We start from the raw sequence: 20,242 nt of genomic DNA on the forward strand, positions 1-20,242 counted from the left end.
ATCTCAAGAAGCATATCGGTTTTCAGTTCATTTACAAAGAATGATCCCTGTTTGAGAACATGCTAAAGAAATTCAATTCAGTTTCATTTGTAGAGCGCGTTTAACGATGGACATTGTCTCGAAGCAGCTTCACAGAAATATATACACACAGGATGCAGATTTGAAGTGTGTGAATTTATCCCTAATGAGCGCGACGGTGGTGAGGAAAAAAACTTCCTAAGATGATATGAGGAAGAAACCTTGAGAGGAACCGGACTCGGAAGGGAACCCGTCCTCATCTGGGTCACAAAACGGATAGTGTGGAAGTAAAAGAAAGTTCTACACTAACGTAAGGCTGAGTACGGTACTACGAGCCAACTATGCACTATGCATTAGATCTGACGTATCATAAAATGAGTTTTGAGCACAGCTTTGAATTCGTAACACCTACGAGTCAGGAATTAGGTCAGCGTCGGTTCTCGAGAACATCTTTAGCTAAATGAGGAATTATAGACATTGTCCAAAATGACCAGGTTAAAGCTTCTAAATCTATGTTCTCTCGAATACGATGCGTGTAACGAATAAATAAACACGACGGACCATGCTGATCATTTATTCCACAGTAATGTGCAAGGATTACAATTTCTTTGACTGATTAACGAACGGAACATCATACTTTCGTCTCCATTTCTAGATACGTCGAATGTTTTGGAGCGTCTGCGAAACCAATTCGTTCCTGTTATCGCTTGACTTATAGCCGCTTTAAACCTTCTTTCCGTCCCCGGGCTCTTGGGTTTTTTTCCTTTCTATCTCTTTGTGAGATCATAAGACCCCCATAGCTTGTCGTTTTACAGCGCAGAAAAACTTCCATACACGTTAAACCAACACGCCCTTACAGAAAACTTCATCATATCGACGACGAGGTGTTTTAACATTCCTAAAGGTTCATGCTTTAAGCGTAACTATAAACAAAGAATTCGTCAGCGTTGGAAAATTTCTTTCGGAGTCAGCGATCACAGAAATGAACGCAGAGTCAAACGAACGCCGCGATGTTCGGAGGAGTGTAGAATTTTTCAGAATGACCGCAGATTTTCTGCAGATTTTGGGACGTGTGTGACGTCATCCCGACGCGAGTACAGCCAAAGCCTTCTTTGATTCACGTGAGTACAGCTGGAAGGTCTCGTTTCCCGACAAACATCGCCGAGAAACAATTTCGTGCAATTGCAATCTCGGCAAACGAAAGTAGTTTTCCGTAAAAATGTTATTTCTTTTTTTTTTTTAAAGCGCAAGAAATTCCGCAAGTTGCATCAAAAATCAAGCGTTATTGCCTGCAACAGTCGCAAAAAAACATCGTTTTTGAAATCCTGTACGGTCTGTCCGGCTGTAAGAGGAATAAAACAGTTCAGAGCGTGCTGTTATAGAAAATGAGTAACTCTGCTTCACCTCAGCCCATATTACACCAACCCATCGTTGATAAAGTTGACAATAAACACTTTATTGCACTATTATATATTTATTAAACATCGACATTGCTCACGGTGGCATACCCGAGTCGTGCGGAACAATTCCTCTTGCGTGTCAAGTTCAATAAATAAAGAGCATTTTGGAAATTATATACAGAAACATGGGGTTGAAACTATAATCTGGAGATGCTGCAAGTTTGAGTAAGTGAAACGGTGTATATATATATATATATATATATATATATGTGTGTGTGTGTGTGTGTGTGTGTGTGTGTGTGTGTGTGCTTGTGTTTTAGGATTCAGCATGTAAACATTATGTCATATACACATGTAGGTGTGTGTGTGTGTGTGTGTGTGTGTGTGTGTGTCAGACGTGATGCGGCCCCAGGCGTAGCACTGAGAACGATCTGCGGTGTTTGCGCAGCAGCAGGCGGATCTTCTCGTCGTCCGAGTCGGGGTCCAGAGGTTTGTTGTACTCCTCGTCCTCGAGCTCGGTGTCTGAGGCGCCCTGTGTCTCGGCCCTGGACGCCTGAGTGGAGCTCGGCTCAGACGCGCTCTTCTTACGCCACTTAGTGCGCCGGTTCTGGAACCACACCTGGGGGAACACACACATCACAGCAGAGTGTCAAGTCCCGCCAGAAAGAGTGTATACAGTAAGTGCCCAGGGGGACACACAAACCTCCAGGATCACACAAATGGCAGTGTGAGTGTGAGTGTGTGTGTGTTTAACAAACTAGCTGTTAGGGCACCTCACAGCTTCAGGGTCACATGTATACATGTGTACAGTATTTTCTGCTCTATATTCATAGACGACAGATTTCTGATTTTGTGCTGTATATAAGCGTCAGATACTTCTAAATGACATCTGTATTTGTACAGCGACAATAAAGCTTTCTGTTCTGTTCTATTCTGTTAAATTCTGTTCTGTTCTATTCTATTCTGTTCTATTCTATTCTGTTCAATTCTATTCTGTTCTATTATTTTCTGTTCTATCCTCTTCAGAAATACTTTTTAATTCTGTTAAGTCGTATTCCTTTTGTAATCGACTCTTTTTTTAAATTCTATTTTATTCTATTTAAACATACATTTTCAAATTCTATTCTGTTGTAATCTCTGTTAATTCTACTTTATTCGGTTCTATTCTATAGCAATTTGTTTGTTCTAATCTATTGTAAACTACTCTTAAATCCATTCAATTCAGTTCTGTTCTATAGAAACTTGTTCTTTTGATTTTATTTTAGTCTATTCTGTTCCATTCTGTTATATTCCTTTTTGGATCTTCTCTTTTCCTTCTACTTTAATATACGTTATAAATTATATTCTATTGTGACCTATTCCCCTCTGTTCTATTATAAATTCTTTAATATAATTCTTTTCAATTCTATTCTACGGCAACTTGCACTTTTTTTTAAAATTCCAATTCAATGTAAACTAACATTGTCATTATTTTCAATTCTATTCTATTTTTTATGTAATTTTTAAATTCTGTTCTATTGTATTCTATGCTTTTCTGTTCTGTGTGCTGTTCTACTGTAATCTACTCTTTAATTCTATTGTTTTAGAAACCGCTTCTTTACTTCAGTTCCATTCTATTGCAGTGAATTACTCTTGTAAATTCTATTCTATTTTAATATACATTTTAACTTCTATTCTAGTAGTCCATGCTATTCTGTTCTGTTCTATTTTGTTCTGTTGTAATGTACACATTTTTTAAATTATTTTGTTTGTTATAATCTACTGTATTTTATTCTATTTTATTCTTTATTATTATTCTATCCTGTTCTATTCCACTCTTCCAATAAACACTTCTATTTTGTAATTCTATTTTATAATCCTAATTTGATCATTTCTATTTCATAATTCTATTGTACTACGATAAACTCTTCTATTGTATAATTATATGTGATCATAATTTACTTTTCAAATTTGATTCTTTTGTAATCTTATTTTAATCTGTTTGTACTATTCTTTTGTAATCACCTCTTCTATTATAAACTGCTCCTTGGAATTCTATTCTATTTCAGAGTGTGATTTTCTAATTCTATTCTACTGTATTCTGTTCTCTTCTGTTTTATTGAAATCCACTCTTTTCAATTCAATTTTATGTTGGTCTATTTTATTCTATCCTAAGTATACGTTTGGCTGTATGACTATATCAGGTAGAAGGATAGTTGCCCAAGGCAGAGGCGGTCCGCACACTGGATGAGACCAGACCGCTGATATCTTATCAAAATATTTATTTTTATTGATTTAAACTTATAATAGTGTTTTTTATAGTGTAAAAAGAGCCAAGATCGGTGAATAAAATAGACGTAGCGGTCTGGTCTCATCCAGTTTGCGGACCACCTCTGCCATAGGCAACTAGCAACTATCCTTCTACCTGATATAGTCATACAGCCAAATGTATACTTAGGATAGAATAAAATAGAACAAAATAAAATTGAATTGAAAAGAGTAGATTTCAATATAAATCTACTATATATATATATATATATATATATATATATATATATATATATATATATATATATATATATAAACAGAAAGACTGCATTTCATGCAACAGTGAACATTAATAAGGACAGACAACTGTCATATATAGACTACAGAATCAGAAGGTTAATGTGTGGATTTATTCAGAATGTAATCACTCATGCATTGTGTGTGTGTGTGTGTGTGTGTGTGTGTGTGTGTGTGTGGTCACATATCAGACTCTGTTGTCTTACTTTGACCTGTGACTCGGTCATGCCCAGTGAGTATGCCAGTCTCGCTCTCTCTGGTCCCGCTAGGTATTTGGTCTGCTCGAAGGTTTTCTCCAGGGCGAAGATCTGATGCCCGCTGAACGTGGGCCGCGTGTGTTTCTTTCTGCCCACTGTCTCACCAGGGTGCCCGCTATCTACTGACAAACAAACGACACATCCGTATTGATGAACCCTTTTACATTTGCATTTTGGTTTACTTGGATGCCTTGTTAAGATTTCCTGATGTGTCGTCCCATCATGTTTTATCAGGTTGTTTATTAAACGAGCAGATTTAGATGCTATTAGAACATCTAGTCCAAGAATCAATTAAATAAGCATTGCACTGAGTCAGTCAGGGGTTTATGTCTACTGGGAGGTTAAACAGAAATGGCAAAGCCAAAAAAACAAAAAAAAACAAAAAAAAAAACACCCCAAGTTGCGGAACTTTATGTACATGGCTATGTATATGTATATGTATGTATATGTACATGAACATGTAATGTATTTGGTATACTGGACCTTTTATAGTATACTCAGAAACTCAGTTCAGTTCAGTTGAATTATTTCCAGTGAGTGTATTTTTACATGGCAAAATAAAGATGTCTAATAATTCACATATTTTGTTCTTATAGTGCATTTTAGTAAACACCGTAATTAACAGAACTGTCAAATGTTAAACCTGTATTAATTATCATTCATAGCATTTAATACATAACATTTAGCATGAATCATAATTATTTGATCAATTAATTTACACATTATACAGTAGATAAACTGTTTCATTAAAATAATAGTACAATCATCGTGCTACTAATATTCATATCAGCAATTATTTACAGCTATTTTAGATTACATTTGATTTTATTGTATATATACAATTTTTAAATATTTTTTTTACCATTTATTATGTTACATACATTTAAAATCTTTTTTTTTATATAAACATATAAAGAAAACCTAATGATTCGAATTTGTTTCTAATGATTATGGCTAATATCATGTCATGGTGTTATTTAGCAATCATAATCATAATCATAATGATAGACAGGAATACATTTTGCTTATTGGATTTCTGATGAAAATGAATGGATTCGGTGCTAATTCAGTAAAATGATACTGAGCTTTCTTACAGTTGCTGCACTGTTGTCTTCCTCCTCTCCAGTCGTAGCCTCCCTCCACCCAGCAGCTGGTGCGTCCCTTCACTCCCGGACACTCACTAGGTTTGGGGAAAGCACCCAAAGTCGTTGGGGTGTAATCCCGGTTGTAATACACCCCTGGAGTGGGCACAGTGCCACTGAAACCCCCCATGCTGGAATATCCTGAGAGCAGGGCGGTGTTAGCTGGGGCTCCCACTACAGAGCGACTCAGGATGTCGCTGATGCCGTGTGGCGTGCCTGCCTGCAGCTGGGCGTTCAGGTTGCCAGGGCCGAGCTTGTAGAAGCTGTTGGGCACCGAGTATTGGCACATAGGCGCCTTGATGTCCGTCGGGAACTGGTTCAAGCCATTATTGAAGAATAAAGACCCTGACAGGTTGGGCTCCATGGGAACCAGCGAGTGTCCTGCGTCTTTCTCCAATAATGATGGATCCAGGGTGAAAATTTAATATTTAATGGTCAGGAGGATCTCACATCAAAGGCCAGCTTTGGTCTGATCCACTTTGGGAATGCCCTCCAGAACGAGATGAAGAGTTTGCTGAAGTTTTTTTTTTTTTTTTTTTTTTTTTGAGTCAGTTTGAGTCTTAAAATTTCTTCTCCTCAACTTTCACCTGTTTTGTTCCATAATTTGTACTGCAACTCCAAAGTCAACACCAAGCGTCTCGCCACCTTTAACCCAGTCCTACTCCCTGCAGATAAATGCCCTCAAAGTCAGCGCCTCGCTCTCAGATCATAAATACGAGCTACCTTGCACAGATGTGGCACTCTCTTGATAATGATGACCCTGCGTTAGTTTGCTGGGCCTCAACTGGACAAGCACGCAGCATGCAGAGGACCTGATTGGTCACCGTGTAGGACGGCACCTCCGGATTGGTTGGTGGCAGATTAATGGCTTTTTGAAGTGGCAGGGTGGGAATAAGTGAGTTTTTGATGGCCTCCCTGCCCTGTGTGTGGAGCAGCAGTTACACATCGGAGTGGAAAGAGATGGCACTTTAGGAGCCTGTCACGGTCGTCGGTTTGATTCTGATTGCAGAATTGTGAGCTACAAATAGTGACTTAATGGAGAATTGGTGGAACAGCTTTTACACTGAGCTTGTTATTATGCTATATGCCATGTTGGACAATATGGACATTTCTGATTCATTTTTTCCTTGTGGATTACTATGAAGATGACAGACAGACAGACAGATAGCTAGATAGATAGAGCATCTAAATTTCACAATTTCACAGTAAAACAGGAACAAATGCATGGGGAAAAAAAGAGAAATTGAGTTTTGCTTTATTATTATTATTATTATTTAAATTATTTAAATTATTTTTTACACATATAGTATGTCCACATGAAAAATTATTTTCTCTCCTTTAGTTTGTACTTCTTCATTTCTATAGAGAGACAGACAGACAGACAGACAGACAGATAAACAGATAGACAAACAGACAGACAGATAGATAGATAGATAGATAGATAGATAGATAGATAGATAATCATAAAGAAAACACAATTTTTGGGTGTGTGTGTGTTTGGGAGATTGTGAGAGTAAACAAAACATGCCAATGCTTTGAAGGATGTGAACTGGAACGGAGTAATGTTAGTCAATTGCGAATCTGTTTTTAGAGGATTTAAACCTAACATGGTGAACAAATTATATTATAGAATTCAGGCAATTGCACTGGGGTTATCTCATACAGTGTGGCAAGTAATAATCTGGAAAGACCTTTGTAATATCACAGTCTAAAACTGGATTTAAAGAGAAGGAAATCAGTAAATGAATCACATGAAAATGAATCACATGTAAATGAATCACATGTAAATGAATCAGATGAATATGAATCACACACACACACACACACACACACACACACACACACAAAACACAATTTGCCAGCAAAAACGGGGACAAATATATGGGAAAATAATGAAAAATGGAAAGTACATAATTTTTTTGCCTTTCTTTTGTTCCCCATCACTCTCTTAACAATCCATTCATTTTCTCCCCTTCCCTTTTGCCTCCTCTTATAGAAGTACCTATATGAGTCTTGAGAGCAGATAAATATGAACTTGTAATGTATGGAGAAATAGATAGATAGATAGATAGATAGATAGATGCAATATGTTACATATTTAATGCAAACTACATATTTAAGCGTAACTTAAATGGAGTTTTGGTTGTCAAAATTTGACAACATTTCTTAGGAAGATATCGTAACAAGAAATTTATTTATTTATTCATTCATTTATTTATTTATTTATTTCGACCAGTTTTTAAAAAGTTACCAAACAACCAACAGTGACTTCAATTTTCACATTACAAAAGCACAGCACCATGCGTTTACTGGATGGATCCCAAACCTGACAACATGTTAACACACAACAGTGTTTTTGGCCAGCAGGGGACACCAGTATCACAAATAAGTGCAACTATCCTAGTGCATTTAAAAACAACAAAACAAATCACCCAGACATGATTTCAGAGACCCAGTGACATCAGAGTGAGACAGGAACAGTCTCCAATTAATATACAGATTCTGCTGATGGCATTTTACAAATGAGTAAAGAACTTAAGGTTGTAACATGGAGTGTGTTTGTATTTTCTCCTTGATCTGTAAATACACCATGTGTTTATGTGCGAAGACCAAAAAGAAGTTCACAGGAAAGACAGTTACACTCAATGAGAATTTAAAAAAAAAAAAAAAAAGTAAACAGTTCAGATCTTAGTCTTAAAGGTGCATTAGTCAAGATTGGAGCTCTAGTGGTTAAGTAGGTGAAGTACAACACAATGGAAGTGTTTATTTTATTTTATTTTATTTCCTTTAAGCTGTTTCCTATTCCCACCTATGTACACAAAGTACAGAGTCTATAATGATGAGCAGAGTTTGGCTACATGGATGATGGTGTTAGCGTTTCAGTCGAACCTGTAGACCATTAGGCTATTAAAACGTGCGTCAGAGCCGAATACTACAAACATGTGAGATTCAACTCGAGAATGGTGAATAATGCCTTCGCTATGCTGATTTTCTTTAATGAGGTCCCATGAGTTTTTCACCTGATCGTCACTACTGGTTAGTGAGTTTCTCTGTCTGCATAGGAATTTCATGCAGTTATTCACCAATTACTTCATTTTCATGAAGGTGGTTCATCCAGAGCATTAGTGTACCTGGCACTCCTACTTGATTCATTATGTAAAAACGGACATTCATACCTGTCCGAAAGCAACGCTGATTCCAGTAATAGGTTTCTTCATCTTGGAAACGTGCTACGAATATTTATTCTAGCTTTCACGTTTCTTGTCATTAAGTTGTTTGGAAGCGCAGGTGTTGTTGTTGTTGTTTTAACAGTAAATGTATATGGCTGTACATGTTTTTCTGTCCGTACAGACTGAGATGGGGTGAAGTAAAGTGGTATTGGGGTGTGTCTACAAAACAATGGACAGGTTCCCCATGTAAACACGGACAAGCATTCCGGCCAAGACGGCAGTTTTCAAACAGGTTTGCTAAGCCACTTATTATTATAAACGTCACTGCTTACACATTTTTTTTTTTTTTTTAAAAACAAACAAAACAAAATATTTTTTATCCTGCCCTACATATTTTTCAGGCAATTTGTACTAATAAGAAATCTAATTTAAAAAGTTTTGCATATACTTCATCCATGAAAGATCATTTTCCAAAAATACAGACACGGGTCTGCACAAAATTAACCAAATAACTCAATTCGCTTCAGGTATAAAACATTCAGTTGAGATGTAATTAACAGCAAATGTCAGGCATAAAAAAGAGATTAATCCTCTGTCTACTATCTAAATATCTATATTTTGCTCTTCACCCATATTCCTCATAAAGTATCCTAGCACAATATTCCTCAACCTTCATTCACAGCTCTGTTTTATATTCCATCCACTCTACCAAGAAGATTACAATTTTTATACATTTATCGATTTTTCTAAAGGTTAATGAATAAATTATGACAATTTACATATAATTTAACCCAAATATATTCCCCTGTGGGTATTAAGATGCAATATTTGAAATGTGCATGCTGGGGATTTATTTTTTTTAATCACTTGGATGGCTGATGTAACCTGATTGAAGTTTTCAATCTGTATTTTGTTTTCTTCTACAAAAATTTGTGTGTGTGTGTGTATATATATATATATATATATATATATATATATATATATATATATATATATATATATATATATATATATATATATATATATATATATAAACATACAGTGGTGCATCAGATTTTCAAGTCCCTCCTCAAGGCAGCGTCATGGATATGTCATATTTATCCACTTATTCATAAGGGATTCATTAGTGATTCACAGGTTGTTCAAAGAATGTTTCATAAGCAAACTCTGAACTTTTCCTTTTTTTAAAGGGTGTGAAATTATATCACTATATATATATATATATATATATATATATATATATATATATATATATATATATATATGATATCACAATAACACAATGATATCCTATATCCATCATCATCATCATCAAATCTTTTGTTTTCTGCCTGCATGTACATGTCACACACACACACACACACACACACACACACACACACACACACACACACACACACACACACACAGCACATAAAGCAAATCTAGTCCAACAGTACTTATCCAACAAACTGGTGCAGTTAGACTGGTTTTACAGACAGCACTGGGTGTGAGGAAAAGCTAGAAAGAAACCCAACCATACTTTCATACCTTTCACATGCCTCACATTTGTTGGAAACCACCGAACAAAAACGTTGATCCGTCATCTCACGTTGGATGCAGCAACAGATCTTCCAGACGGTAAGCGTTAAAGTCAGATGCCTCTTAAAACACAGTCACAGATAAAAGGTAAACAATGACAGCTGACATTTATTCATTCATTCATTCATTCAATGACATTCATTCATTCACCGGAATTAATACATAATTTGTATTTTTTTAAGCACATTTTATTTATTTATTTATTTATTTTACATTTATTATAATGATTAAACTTTCCGTTAATTCTTTTCTGTTATTATGGTTGTGTGGAGTAAGGTCCTGTTTTAATTTAATAATCTATGAACGTTTTGGTCACGTTATTTCTTATTTCAAAATCGAGTCAGGAATTGTCTTTATAGTGTCCAAAATGATAAATGAAAGTACATTTAGGGCTACTGGTAGGGCTATATTAGGTCCAGCATATAATGGAGCATAAATAAGAAAAGCCATAAAGAACAGTTACTGAAAAATGAAACTTAATACTGAAACTTAATGAAGGCCTGCAGCTAGTGGTGGCCTGCTATGCTGTGTGTGTGTGTGTGTGTGTGTGTGTGTGTGCACTAGAAAAACTCCCTGGGAAGTCCATCCCTGGGGCCGTTGTTGTCCACTATAGGGGGCTCCCATAAGTAACGCAATCAAAGAAACAACAACAAAAGAAAGAAAAAGGAAAGAATTCTAGTAGTCATCCCAACATGTGCATAAGTTCATAATGAGAAGTTAGACAGTAATGGCTGTGTAAACATGATTAATAAAAACCTGGAGGCAGCTTTAACCAAATGCACGGGGTTATTATTTCATCGGAAAGAAAGGATATAGAATTCTGAAATATTTCAAACAAAGAAAGTAACTGTTCAGTATCTTGACTGCTTAATGTTCAGGCTTCAGCACTATTTCTAGGTTAAATGTGAGTAAATGTGTGATATTGACCATATTAACTGGTTTGTACAGAAAGTCCGATTCTCCTCACGTCTAATCTCTTCTACTGAAGGATGTGTTCGGATGATATTCCGATGGACTTGATCTAAAATGGATAAAAGGTTTTGCACAAAGATGTGGAGTCCATGTCCGTCATTAAAGCAGAACCGGTACCAGATACTAAGAAAATCTGATTTTACTTTTCACTCAAGTTCTCATCAATAAATATATTTCAATAGAGTAGAAAAAGAATGCGAAAGACGCTCTCAGACTTTTGGATCCATATATATATATATATATATATATATATATATATATATATATATATATATATATATATATATATATATATATATATATACCCCACACACACACACACACACACAATTACAACATTTATGCAGGACTAGTATTGGTGCCAGAGACTGTTTTCAGACACATGACAGAAGATCCGGCATTTGTCTGGACTTGTCATACCAGCTATGGAATTCAGGTTTATTTTCCCACACTTGGAAACTTGAGCAATGAAAGCTCAATGAAACCTGCTGTTTAACAGACTAGTAAGCCTAACATCTTGGAAAAATCCAAGCAAAGTAGCTGCCTTCCTTCTTTGGCGGTGAGGAATTCTGTTTTTGTAACCGGCTTTAGCCCGGCCTCTTTCCTTTCTCCTTCATCTCTGCTTTCAAGTATTCATGGTTGAGACAGATCAACCCGGTTTAAATGCTGCTCTACTTTCTCATGGAAAGCTCAGACGTACAGAACTTCAGGATTTTCTCCACGTGAACTCGTACTGCATCTGCAAGTCCAGCGGTGTGTGACAGTGTGTACATTTTATGGGGAAGAAAGAAATGAGTGAGTATTACTCGAATTACATACCACAACCTGGTGAGCTTTCGGCAGAACAGATAAAGTAATATGAGACGCTGTAGTTACATAATGTTCGCTTTTAGAGGTGGTGAGAATCCCTCGGGGTGTGTATGTATGCCAAGACCTTGTATGCCCATATGATGTAGTATTTGATTTAAAGACTTCTTATCATACAGCCATTGCTGTTAGTTTCACTGGCAACTTAATAGTGTCATAGTGACGTTTTTTTTCATGTACTGCCTGTAATTAGAAACAGTAATTAACTGCAATGTTCTAGCTTATTATAACCCTGAAACTAGGACAACCACGTTAGCACGCCCATCAGAGTAATTTACACAAGTCCGTTACAACTGAGAGGAATAGTTCAGACACATGCTACAGTAATTTTGCTAACATGGAACAATTTATTGTACTTATCTGATTCAGTGAATCATATTAATGGGTAATTGTAGCACTTTCTGATGCTGGTTTACTTTTTCATTATTGTTATACGGCCTATTGTGTATGTGTATTATATTATACTACAAACATTAACGTTGCTAACATGGAACAGTCTTTTGCAGTCACTATTAGCATGATTAGCAACATTACTGAGCAGTTTATACTCTCTATTGCCATTATAAAATTTTTGGTATTTATATTCACCTCACTTCAAAACACCAGAGAAGAAGAACAAAAATACTAATTTTGCTAAACAGGAAGCAAACTCTTGTAGCTACTTATTGACATTAGCCTTTTTTTTTTTTTTTTTTAACTGTTTAACAGTTCCTTAAATGCTTTAAGAGCTAGCTCAAGGCTGAAACTATTAATTGGTTAACACTTAGTTAAGACTGTAGGTGTTAATTCAAGACTTTAGGAGCTATTACAGCATTGTAAGAGCGAATTCGACACTTCAGGAGCTAATTGAACACTGGCCGATTTGACTGCTGTTCGTATAACAAAAGTCCTGTTGAGTTATTTTAGTATTAATAGAGTTGTTTAAGTCTTTTTCACTTAACACTGGCACGTCATGGTCAGCATCAATCCCCCACGTTCTGTGTATGTTTCTGATGCTCTGTATTCATTCGCTTCCAGATAAACATGGCCGCATTTGTGGTAGCCGCTGCCTGGGTCCCATGAAATTCCTTTCCAGAGCGGATGGAAACGCAGAGTTTCTCGCCTCACGGGGCACCTCGTCCCGCACAGACAACCTCGTTTTCCTGTGCCGTCCAGTAAAAGTGAACGAGAAGATCAGGATACAGATGAAAAGTGTCATGGGACGCTCGTCACAGGACGGTCACAGAGCTATCAGGATCGGCTTTACAAATGACTCGCCGCTCAATGCTAGACGGGGCCTGAGGGACAGCCCACGATCCTGTGTGGTACCTCTTCCTGAGGACTTGTGCCTGCCGGGTGCAGAAATTGAGTTCTGGATGAACTATGCGTTTTTTGTGATTATCCAGGCAAGCGATCGGAGGAAATATTATATGAAAGCAGAAGGACTAAATCTCCACGAGCCACTGTTTGTTTTCTTGGATTTTTCTGGAAGCACGAGCACGGTGTACCTTTTGGGTAATTAGTGCAAATTTTACAATATATTTAATAATAATAACAACAACAACACTTATTATTGTTATTACTATTAACAACAACAACATTTCTGGCATTTGGCCCTTATCCAGAACGACTTACATTTATCTAATTTATACAACTGAGCAATTGAGGGTTAAGGGATTGCCTAGGGGCGGTAGCCCGGCAGTGCTGGGGCTTGAACTTCTGATCTGTAACCCAGAGCCTTTAACCACTGAGCCACCACTGCCTAGTGGTGCAACAACAACAACAACAACAACAACAATAATAATAATAATAATAATAATAATAATAATAATAATAATAATAATAATAATAATATTTATTTATTTATTTATTTAATGATACAGGCTCCAGGAAGGGGGGTCGCAGATCCTGCTCTGCTCTTCCATCAGGAACAAAAGCGCAAGCACTTGAAGAGAACCTTCTTAACCTCAGTCTCATTGCTGATGATAACACAAATTCAGGTGGGTGTGCATTTGTTTATGGAAAAATGTCAGTTTAAATTCTGACAATTCCAGTGATTATAAACCCTGTGCAGGTTCTCAATAGGCTACCATCAAACCATGACAGTCTCAGCGTTATCAGTTATTAAATATTCACTAGATACTGATTTCTATGGAAACGTATGAATGGTTAAGGTGAAGGTTTGGGTCAAACTTTGATGCAGTTTCATTCATGCAATTATGCATTTTCCAGAAATGCATTTTGCCAGTTCCAATACGTTTGATTCAACTAATTAGGTCATTAATATTTGGGCAATGGAACCATTTATACTTGATGGATACGTGTAGGATCCAATCTCACACACTGTTATACTATTATACTTTACATTTACATGTTATCTCACCCATGCAAGAATGGGCAGTATTCAATACACCTCATATACAGAAACAAAAGTATTACTAATCACAAGATGACTTAATAATAACTCAAGAACTCGAATAAAGAAGACATCCACAAACAATTCCGTTCAAAATTCGATTTTGCTTTAACCAACCTCAGTGAAAATCATACTCAAAATGTGACAGAATGTCAGATATAAATGCACATTATATCAAAGTTTAATTCTATTTTCAACAATTTAATTGGATCTCTTCTGATAAGGCACAGCTGCAGGAGCTTTTGTAATAAACCTCTGTCTGAGAAGTATTTGATTATACCTTTGATCATTTTTGTTTTCAGACCAAGCAGTTTTCAGAGAAGCATCACCATGGCAAGCACATCACCCACCAACACATACTCATCCACCGGAATCTACTCAAAGATCAGGTCCGACCACACGCAGCAAGACTGCAGTCAAAAGAAGTTTAAAGAGAAGGCTTCAGTCCTCAGTGGTAATCACTCATCATTAATGATATATGTGAGGTGGTCTGAAAAAAGCCAAATGTCACTTAAAAAAAACCAAAATTGGGTTTTGGCCATACATTTTTTACATTATCATGCAATCTTGCCTCTTTTGTCTTTCTGCAAAGATCATGTTTACTAAGGAGCCAATTTAACAAACATGGTGGTAAAAAAAAAGAAAAGAAAAAAAAAGTCAGTCTGTCTAGACACGTTCCTCACAGAGTGTATCTCAGGCTTTGATCAAGTTGTTGGATAGCTAAGTGTTGTAGTGAAACGGACAAAAGCCTAAACAACTCTGTCAAACTGGCTGTCAACATGTCCATGACGCTCCTGCATTGAGGGAGGCATTTTAAAATACTAGGGGTTTTCCCAGACCTCCACACATTTTATACACATATATATATCAGTGACACACTTATAATGTTGTACCTTAATGGTAACCATTAGTACATCACCATTGTGCAATACAGGTGTGACTTTGATTGGTAGTTTACGAAGCACATGTATTGTGTTTACTCCATTATCACTAGGAGGAGACGGATGTGACGTCTTTGCTGAGAGCATTTCAACAGCAGCATCTCAGCTCTAATGAGGTGCATGTGACCATCTGGAGGAAAAGTCTTCTGAAGAGTGCACTTGGTGCTCTATGTAACACGAACTTCTCCTGGACTAAAAAACCTTATATCGAGTTTGCTGGCGAGGAGGCTTTCGATAATGGTGGCCCCAGAAGGGAGTTTTTTAGGTAGGCCATAATGAAATCTCTGGGTGGTATGGATGGCATTACTCTCCCCTGTCAATCAGAGCAAACAAACCAATCGTAGGTGTTTTCGAGCGCATGCACGCGGAAGAGGGCAAGTGTGTTACGCTGCCTTTTGATGCAGCACGAGAAGCAACTCGGAAAGATCTGGTGGCTGGTTTCATGTGTTTCAGAGGAAGCACGTGTTATCCTTCACCCTGATTGGTAGCTTTCGTGTGAAAGGGGAGAGCTATTTAGTTGTTGGGAATTGGAAAAAATGACCAAACTGGGAAAGAAATCCGATATGAATTTTGTCTACTTGCAGAATAACTGACATACTGAAAAGATCGTTGATTTTGCCTTTCATTGATTGGTGAACTAAAGTGTTTCTCCCAACACATTCCTTTCAGACTCCTGATGCTCGAGGTGCAAAGCAGTCTGGGAATTTTCGAAGGAAACCCAAAACACTTGTTCTTCACTTATGACCAGACGGCTTTGCAGCAACGTAAATACGAGCAAGCCGGGAAGCTGGTAGCTTGGTCTGTAGTTCACGGAGGACCAGGACTCAAAGCTCTAGACGCTCATCTTTACCAGCTCATGTGTGGTGTAGAGATGGAACTCTCAGACTTTGACTGGCACCTCATACCAGATGCCGACGTCCAAAGAAAAGCACGAAAAGTACGCGTTTGTCTGCATGATCAACTAATAATATGTCCCTTTATATCCATGCTTATCTGAAAACATGCCAAACGCATATCTCTTGTGTCTTCAGGTCTTATCTTGCAAGACAGCCAAACACCTTTGTGCTCTGCAAAGAGAATTAGGTGACTGGATCTGTGATTGTGGATTTCCAGGCATTTACGGACCAAACATTTGCATCCAAGACGTTCCTAAGATTTACGCCCACATTGTGAGGCACTACATTTATCTCAGGTGATGTATGAAAAGCACTGAAAATGTTCTGCTTAATGTAACATGGGCGCGTCCAAACCTGGACGATTTGCATTCGGTTTCGTTTCAGCTCGAACCATTTCTTTACTTTCTTGCAAATTCAATTCTTGAGTGATTAGCAGGTCTGTGACTATTCCAGTGACTCAGAGTGTTCAGGAGCATGCAGATAAGAATGTAGCCATGCCAGAGAAAGGCATTTCCTATCACATAAGCTCTGGCTTTCACAAAAGACTGCCACAAACATAAAAAAAAAAGTAATACATCAGTCATGTTAAAGTGGTTAAAGGCTCTGGGTTACTGATCAGAAGGTCAGTAATTCAAGCCCCAGCACTGCCAAGCTACCACTGTTGGGCCCTTGAGCAAGGCCCTTAACTCTCAATTGCTCAGTCGTATAAATGAGATAAATGTAAGTCGGTCTGGATAAGGGCGACTGCCAAATGCCATAAAATGTAAATCTAAAGCTAATAATAAATAGATTTTTTTTTAAAAATGTGTTGATATTTAGTTGTTGATACAGTGAAGCTTTTAGAAGGAGACTCCAGTGCCATTGCTTTGTTTTTCACCACGGTAAAGCCTTTGTGCTTTCTGGTTTATGTGTAACAAGACAAACTGCTTTTTTGTCTAATTGACTTCAAGAGTGAGCGAAATAGAGAGGCGGGTGAGGAAACAACTGGCTATAGCTGCTATAACATAAACGATAACAAGAACTAACTTGGTTCTTGGATGTTCCATAACATGGGATGTAACTATAAACAGTTCAAATGCATGGCGTTGTTCATTAATAAATGAAAAATGGTCATCGTTGGCAAATCGCTGTTGTATAAGATCAATAAAACACTTCAGTGCATGATGTTAGGAAATGCCATGCATAATATTTATTTTATATTCACAACGTTCAGGGTGTTGAATATGATCAACCAGTTCACCGAAGGCTTGAACTCATGCGGAAATCTGTGGGACATAGTGAAGATCAACTGGATTGATTTCCTGCCAATGTTTACCAAAACGAACGAATGGCTATCACGAGCATCATTCAGGGCCCTGTTTGAAATCAGCTGGAGTGCGGAAGGTTCCAAGAGGAGAGAGGACGAAGAGGAAACCATCTACTACTGGGAGCTGGTGCTTAAGATGATAGAGGGTGAGCGTCATCTTCTCGTGATACCCTTGATGTTTTTCCTTGTAATTTATCTGGAGAGTGAGCACTCACAGCATACCAGAGCCAGAAGTATTAGCGAAAGTAGGAAATGATATGATGTAATTTTGGTTACATCCTGTCTCATGCGTATTGTTCATCATTGTTCATTGTTGTCCATAGCCAGCCTTGTGACTACACCGAATTGTGCAGACCAGATACAATACAATAAGCCATGTTTGCATGACTTTTCCATAGATAAAGAAACAGAGCTGCGTTTCGAAGAGCTGCTCGTTTTTATCACGGCGACAGACGAGGTTCCAGTGTTGGGATTCCCTGAAAAACTCAGCATCCACTTTTACCAGCCTGAGAAGAGAGGCTTTCGTCTACCGTACACGTCCACTTGCATGATGGGACTCTTCCTTCCACGAGGGGTCAAGAGTCATGCAGAGCTCAACACGATGCTGCTGAGAGCAGTGAGAGACTCGAATGGATTTGGAAAATCATAAGACAGTAGTTAAAGGGAAAACACCGTTATATCTGTGGTATTGAAAGTAGAAATGGCTCGGTCTTGTGCAGTGTTGTTGCATAAAGGAGGAACTGAAAATCTGTACTGAAGAATATGACCGTATCATTTTTAAGCTGGACGTCAATGCAAAAATGTAATATGTTTTTATGCCTATCTGTATAAATATGTGTCTGTGTAGCTCTGACGTTGTGCTGTGAAAATAAAAATATAGGTATTTATGACTAACTTATTGAGTTCTTGTTGAATTTTTTTAATAAATCAATCAATATATAAAATTACACAAATACACTCTAAAAATAAAGGTTGTCTTATGAGACAAACATGAGAGGATGTCTTACCACAGTTTGAGTAAAAGCTATAATAATTCCATAATCTCAAAAGGTATGTTTGGCGCAAAAAACACATCAACAAAAGTGCACCATGGTGCCACCCAGAGTGAAGCATGTTGGCGGTAGCATCATGCATTAGGGCTGCTCTTCTTCAGACAGAACTGTATGGTTTATCAAAGTGGAGGGAATCACGACTAGCTACAAATACCAGCCACTTTAATGCAAAACCTTCAGGTGTCTGATAGTAAGATGAAAATGAAATGGAATTTCACCATTCAGTGTGACGGTGACCCAAAGCATACATTCAAATCAACAAAGGAATGGCTTAACCAAAAGAAGATCAATGTTTTTGAATGGCCTAGCCAGAGCCCAGACCTGAATCCAAATGGAAATCTTTGGGGTGACCTGAAGCAGGCTGTGTACAAGAGATGCCCTTACAATTTGATAGATCTAGAATGCTGCAAGAAAGAGTGGGAAAATATTGGCAAGTCAAGATGTGCCACGCTGATAGACTCACCCAAAAAGACTGATAGACTATTACCAAAAATGACTGATAGACTCTTACCCCGCTGTTTTAGAGGAAGCTGGATTACATCATTGGAACCCTGGGGCAAATCCAAAGGTATATTGGGAAAATGGGGGTGTTTCCTGCACTTGTCTTTAGGCTTTGGGTGGCCATTTATCCGCTTGTGATTCATGTCAGCATTCCCCAAAAAAACCCAAAAAAAACCCCAGGAACATGGCATTGTTTTATACCATCTACAGTGATGCAATGTAGAAATCCACAAACGGTCAGGTTATGTGAGCTTTTTTTTTTTCACTGTAGCACACTGACAGAAAACCCTTAAAAATGAAAATCTTATCCCTATTTATACTACATATAAACCCTAAGTGGTGCGATTCACAGGAGGGGTAGGATTTTGATGCTGATGCCAAAATGTTCACCAGTTTAAGTTTGGTTCACTTATAAACATATTGTTTAACTTTGCATTTCTGATCTCTCTCTCTCTCTCACACACACACACACACACACACACACACACACACTCTCCCTGGAAAGCCCCACACTGTTTGGAATGCTTGGACGTCTCTGAGTCATGCTTTCTGAATTAGACCTTAAAATCTTTTACAACAGTATATTTAAGGCTCATAACCATCCATCCATCCATTTTCTATACCCGTTATCCTACAGTGTCATGAGGAACCTAGCGCCTATCCCAGGGAGCATAGGGCACAATGGATGCAGTGCCAATCCATCGCAGGGCATAATCATACACTACGGACACTCCAATCAGCCTACTATGCATGTCTTTGGATTGGGAGAGGAAACCGGTGTACCTGGAGGAAACCCCTGCAGCACACAGAGAACATGTACATCAATCAAACCCCCAACCCTGGAGGTGTGAGGCGTACGTGCTAACCACTAAGCCACCATGCTAACCATGTTTTCAGAAATAACAGAACAGGCTCACATGATATACAAGCCCAATAGCTTTCTTCAGATTATAAATAAACTTTTTAAAGTCACACATCTTCCATTTATTTGATAACACTTTCTTTGAATGGAACCTGCATAATGCCTTCATAACAAGCACACTCCTATGTATAAGAAGTAAATACTGTAATAAAGAATTGGCAAAAAATGTGTCCACCTGCTGTCTTACCTTTTGTTATGGTATTCATGGCTCATAAGCTCATGGACCTGAATGTTCAGTCCATTTTTAATCAAATGATTTTCCAATCCAGCTTCTTATT

The 20,242-nt window shown here is 37.7% G+C and overlaps 2 protein-coding genes across 5 annotated transcripts; one reads left to right on the forward strand and one right to left on the reverse strand.

Annotated features, from left to right (window-relative positions):
• Window positions 1-1,743: 1,743 nt before the first annotated feature.
• On the reverse strand, window positions 1,744-5,725 carry nkx6.3 (NK6 homeobox 3). Its single transcript, XM_053624418.1, has 3 exons — window positions 5,314-5,725; window positions 4,169-4,338; window positions 1,744-2,037 (listed from the first exon to the last, which is right to left on the reverse strand). Exons 1-3 carry the CDS (start codon window positions 5,723-5,725, stop codon window positions 1,810-1,812), a joined length of 810 nt encoding a protein of 269 aa, XP_053480393.1. The 3' UTR covers window positions 1,744-1,809.
• Window positions 5,726-9,967: 4,242 nt separating this feature from the next.
• On the forward strand, window positions 9,968-19,105 carry LOC128607497 (G2/M phase-specific E3 ubiquitin-protein ligase-like). 4 transcript variants are annotated; one of them, XM_053624396.1, is made up of 9 exons: window positions 9,968-10,151; window positions 11,779-13,445; window positions 13,814-13,930; window positions 14,649-14,800; window positions 15,341-15,552; window positions 15,957-16,224; window positions 16,319-16,479; window positions 17,397-17,635; window positions 17,888-19,105. In XM_053624396.1, exons 2-9 carry the CDS (start codon window positions 12,935-12,937, stop codon window positions 18,136-18,138), a joined length of 1,911 nt encoding a protein of 636 aa, XP_053480371.1. In that variant the 5' UTR covers window positions 9,968-10,151; window positions 11,779-12,934; the 3' UTR covers window positions 18,139-19,105. The 4 variants fall into 4 exon arrangements, with proteins under 4 accessions (XP_053480371.1, XP_053480373.1, XP_053480372.1 ...); XM_053624398.1 differs by lacking the exon at window positions 9,968-10,151 and having other exon boundaries at window positions 11,406-11,879; window positions 12,969-13,445; XM_053624397.1 differs by lacking the exon at window positions 9,968-10,151 and adding an exon at window positions 11,406-11,643.
• The last annotated feature ends 1,137 nt before the right edge of the window (window positions 19,106-20,242 follow it).

Source organism: Ictalurus furcatus, chromosome 5 (assembly GCF_023375685.1).
Source record: "Ictalurus furcatus strain D&B chromosome 5, Billie_1.0, whole genome shotgun sequence".
NCBI classification, from domain to species: domain Eukaryota; kingdom Metazoa; phylum Chordata; class Actinopteri; order Siluriformes; family Ictaluridae; genus Ictalurus; species Ictalurus furcatus.